This window comes from Procambarus clarkii, chromosome 8, assembly GCF_040958095.1.
Source record: "Procambarus clarkii isolate CNS0578487 chromosome 8, FALCON_Pclarkii_2.0, whole genome shotgun sequence".
Classification (NCBI taxonomy): domain Eukaryota; kingdom Metazoa; phylum Arthropoda; class Malacostraca; order Decapoda; family Cambaridae; genus Procambarus; species Procambarus clarkii.
In genome coordinates this window covers 6,888,352-6,893,618 of record NC_091157.1, presented here as the reverse complement: position 1 = coordinate 6,893,618, position 5,267 = coordinate 6,888,352, and the positions used below count along the sequence as shown (strand labels likewise).

Genomic DNA, 5,267 nt, shown 5'->3' with positions numbered 1-5,267 from the left:
GGTTTGATAGAAATGATACTTAAGCGCCGAGTTTGTGTCTGGTGAAACATCTGGCTACATTCTTAATAGAACAATTGTATAACAGTGCTATTGTTTCACTTTCATGGGATCTGAAAAAAGTATGGCGCTCAGTGACATCTGTAATCATCTGTGAAATGATCTTCACGGGTTATTACTCTGTGAGAACATCAGAACATGAGAATTACGGAAAATGCAGAAAGCCTATATTGGCGTGGAAGGATGAATGGAAGAGAAGGATGTGGCGGAGGCAGACTCCATACACAGTTTCAAATGTAGGTTTGATAGAGCCCAGTTGACTCAAGAATCTGTACACCGGTAGATTGACAGTCGAGAGGCGGGACCGAAGAGCCAAAGCTCAACCCCCACAAGCATAAATAGGTGAGTACACACAAAAACACTCTCTCTCACTCACCCCCATACACACACACACACACACACACACACACACACACACACACACACACACACACACACACACACACACACACACACTCTCTCTCACTCATACACACACACACACACACACACACACACACACACACACACACACACACACACACACACACACACACACACACACACACACACACTCTCTCTCACTCATACACACACACACACACACACACACACACACACACACACACACACACACACACACACACACACACACACACACACACACACACACACACACAGCCAATTCAATAACACCGTCGTCCATTTGAGGAAGTTAAATAATGTTTCCTCACCTGCTCGTTGACAACTGGGCGCAGAGTTACGTTTTTGCTGTCAATGAAAACTTTAGACGAACACATTGTCTCCTGGAACTTGTTTTTACTGCATGACGCGTTAAGGCAGCGCCAGGCTATCATACCTAGAGATTACTTTATTATACACGGGACTGGACAAGAAGCAAAGTGGTTGTAGTGTGATGGTTGTCGCATGATGATTACAGTATGATGGTGGCTTCGTGATGACTGCAGTGTGATGGTCGCTTCATGATGACTGCAGTGTGATGGTTGCCTCATGATGACTGCAGTGTGATGGTTGCCTCATGATGACTGCAGTGTGATGGTTGCCTCATGATGACTGCAGTGTGATGGTTGCCTCATGATGACTGTAATGTGATGGTTGCCTCATTATGACTGTAGTGTGATGGTTGCCTCATGATGACTGTAGTGTGATGGTTGCCTCATGATGACTGTAGTGTGATGGTCGCTTCATGATGACTGTAGTGTGATGGTTGCCTCATGATGACTGCAGTGTGATGGTTGCCTCATGATGACTGTAGTGTGATGGTTGCCTCATGATGACTGTAGTGTGATGGTCGCTTCATGATGACTGTAGTGTGATGGTTGCCTCATGATGACTGCAGTGTGATGGTTGCCTCATGATGACTGTAGTGTGATGGTCGCTTCATGATGACTGTAGTGTGATGGTTGCCTCATGATGACTGCAGTGTGATGGTTGCCTCATGATGACTGCAGTGTGATGGTCGCCTCATGATGACTGTAGTGTGATGGTTGCCTCATGATGACTGTAATGTGATGGTTGCCTCATTATGACTGTAGTGTGATGGTCGCTTCATGATGACTGTAGTGTGATGGTTGCCTCATGATGACTGCAGTGTGATGGTTGCCTCATGATGACTGCAGTGTGATGGTCGCCTCATGATGACTGTAGTGTGATGGTTGCCTCATGATGACTGTAGTGTGATGGTCGCTTCATGATGACTGTAGTGTGATGGTTGCCTCATGATGACTGTAGTGTGATGGTCGCCTCATGATGACTGTAGTGTGATGGTTGCCTCATGATGACTGTAGTGTGATGGTTGCCTCATGATGACTGCAGTGTGATAATATTCATATGAGTAATAATCTTCCGTCAGCAAGTTCTGCCAAGTTGGATTGACCTTTATATATGCCGGAATAGAAATTCTGAACCAGGAGGGTTCTAGACCAGACACTAGACCAGGAGGGTTCTAGATCACAGACACTAGACCAGGGAGGGTTTAGACCACAGACACTAGACCAGGAGGGTTCTAGACCACAGACACTAGACCAGGGAGGGTTTAGACCACAGACACTAGACCAAAGAGGTTCTAGACCACAGAGACACTAGATGACAGGCTCTAGACCTGGGTGTCTCTGGGGATTATAATTCAGTATTTGCAAAAAAAAAAGGTATTGACCAGAAACTCTTGATTTACTTGGGATTCTAGACCAAAAGGACTCTGACCTGAAAGGTTTTGATAAGTCAGACGTATTTTGATGAGGAGGGGGGGGGGGGGCTGAGAGGCTTTTGATCGTGGGGAGGGGTGGTCTTGGGGCTTTAATGTGGGGGGATCTGCAGGCTTTTGACCAGGGCCCGGCACTGGACTTGACCAGAGCCCGGCACTGGACTTTACCAGGGCCCGGCACTGGACTTGACCAGGGCCCGGCACTGGACTTGACCAGGGCCCGGCACTGGACTTGACCAGGGCCCGGCACTGGACTTGACCAGGCCCCGGCACTGGACTTGACCAGGGCCCGGCACTGGACTTGACCAGGGCCCGGCACTGGACTTGACCAGGGCCCGGCACTGGACTTGACCAGGGCCCGGCACTGGACTTGACCAGGGCCCGGCACTGGACTTGACCAGGGCCCGGCACTGGACTTGACCAGGGCCCGGCACTGGACTTGACCAGGCCCCGGCACTGGACTTGACCAGGCCCCGGCATTGGACTTTTAACTTCCAGGAAGGTTTGTTCTTGGCAACTCTGGACAAAATAATAATTATTTATTATAAAAGATAATTATTAAAGATATCTTTCCCAAGACTCTTGAGAGAAAGATGTTTGAGAGTATGTGGTTGTGTATGTAAGGCGCTCCATCAAAGTGGGGTTATATGTGGTTGTATATTTAAGGCTCTCAATCAGAGTAGAGTTCTTAACCTTACGAACTCCTCACGTTGTGGATTCAGAATACATCATCATAAGTTACAAGGAATGGTAACTTTACATTCTGTATCGCAAACCACCCTGTAATAAAATTAATACGAAGTGCCAACTCGACTGGAATACTAATGCCATTTTGAGAAGGAGAGACAAGCTATTGAAAATTAGTCCTGATGAGTTCAAAGAAGAAAATTGTTGTTAAAGTTCAAATGAAAATGAGTTAAAGATGGAAAATGTTCTTGGGCGAATCTTCGGTATTTTGTTACTTTGATGTTAAAGTATTTTATTTGTATTTCGGTAATATTAGTGAACTAAGGTTATATATGTTAATACTTACGGAGTTTGGAAGATTATACACCGAATAGCCGGAGCAGTTATTATATCTTTATTGACAAAATTAATATATAATTTAGCTTAATCTGGAACAGTCACCTCAACATGCTTGCAATGAAAGTTGTCAGAGAAAACGAAGAGAAAATATGACACAGAGAAAGCGGGGTACTTAGAGGGCGGACCCATTTAAACTGGGTAAGAGTGAACCAAGCGTACGTAAATATTATTATTATTATTATTTATAAATATACAAGAGTTTTTACATTCTTATAAAGCCACATAGCGTTTCAGCCAGGTCCTTAGTCTTGCTTTTCCCCATGAATACGATCCGCCAAATCGTTTTAACACCCATTCACTACAGGGTGAACAGAGACGTTCAGTTAAGGATTGGCACCTATTCAATCCTCCCCCGGCCAGGATGCGAACCCTGGCCAAATCGCTCGCGAAGCGCGTGTCTTACCACTGCGAGAACCATCTCTAGACAGATGCTTTGCGTCAGGAAACTATTTCCTATTGCCTTAACTGATATTTGTGATATATAAACGGTATACAGTATATCACAAGATTTAAATATAGCCCACCGTACAGAATCGATGAGACACGAATCGATAACATTGGCTTATATTGGTCATACGTGAGCCTATGGCACTGTTGTTGCTGCCCAGACCACACACTAGAAGGTGAAGGGACGACGACATTTCAGGCCGTCCTGGACAGAAACGATTGTCAATCGATTGACATCGATTGTCAATCAATCGACTTGAGAATGGTCCAGGACGGACCGAAACGTCGTCGTCCCTTCACCTTCTAATGTGTGGTCTGGTCAACTTACTTTAGCCGCGTTATTGTGACTCATCGCCTGCACTGTTGTTGTTTTTGGGTCACGATGGTACAAGTGCCAGACGTGTCCCGGCGTTCCCATGTAGAGTAAACGGTAAAGCATTTCCGCTGTAGACACGTCGCCTGTCGCCGGAAAGCAACTTCGCCTTTGGGCAAATAAACACACTGTTAGGCGTTGGGTAACCCTGGAGTCCTCTCGGGAAGGTGAGTGCCAAACACACTTTCGCACGAAGCCAGCAGGAAGACGAACAAATCCACAAGGGCCATGACGAGGATTCGAACCTGCGACCGAGAGCATCCCAGACGCTGCCTTAATTGACTGAGCTACGACATGGTAAAAGAATTGCAACCAGAAATTTAACTTAATTTACTTGGATCCTGCTTTCAGTTGAATTTCTGGTTGCAATTCTTTTACCATGTCGTAGTTCAGTCGATTAAGGCAGCGTCTGGGATGCTCTCGGTCGCAGGTTCGAATCCTCGTCACGGCCCTTGTGGAGTTGTTCATTTGATGCATCACGCTATTGTGATTTATGTGTGCAGCAGGAAGACTATATCGACACACAGTGACCAGCAGTAAGGCGTCAGGCATCCTGTGAATTTCTGAGTATCGAGCAAAGTCGCAACCAAACGGCAGAATCGCAATGGCCCCTTAAAAATGTTGATCCTAATTGGGCAAAAACTTAAAAATGTCTTCCAGTGACCTCCAGCAGAGGAAGAGCCACATGCCCACCATGCTCCGAGGGCACACCAGAAGGGCCACCAAGATCCGGCAACTCTTGGCATCTCTTTGTCAAGCCGGCGCCGGACACCGTCTTTCCGCCCGAAGTCCCAGAGGAAATCTATCCACTTCCCCCAGTGACCCCCAGACGACAGGGGCACCAGACGTCGTCGTATCAATCCGGGCCGTTGAAGTGGAACGCCTGACGTCAGTATCGAGGCTAAATGGTCACACACTCACATCACGCGGTCCGGGCCGGGCAAGTTTAGACTTCCGTCCAGTCGTCGTCATCAAGACTGGGCCCTGCACAAGTCCGCCAACCCTGCTAATGTTTACCATAGTCGGGAGACAGAGGCCTGTGAAAGGTTTATCAAGTTCCTCCTAGGCCATTTATCGTCCTGGTCTCTATTTCTTGCTAGA

The 5,267-nt window shown here is 46.9% G+C and overlaps 1 protein-coding gene across 1 annotated transcript in view; it reads right to left on the bottom strand.

Annotated features, from left to right (window-relative positions):
* Window positions 1-4,232, bottom strand: part of LOC138359515 (involucrin-like) — a 39,434-nt gene extending 35,202 nt beyond the window's left edge. The window contains exons 1-2 of the mRNA XM_069318854.1: window positions 4,122-4,232; window positions 2,429-2,779 (exon numbers count right to left, since the gene is read on the bottom strand). Of these exons, the coding sequence (XP_069174955.1) occupies window positions 2,429-2,779; window positions 4,122-4,232 (462 nt within the window). The remainder of the gene's footprint in view (window positions 1-2,428; window positions 2,780-4,121) is intronic.
* Window positions 4,233-5,267: the final 1,035 nt, after the last annotated feature.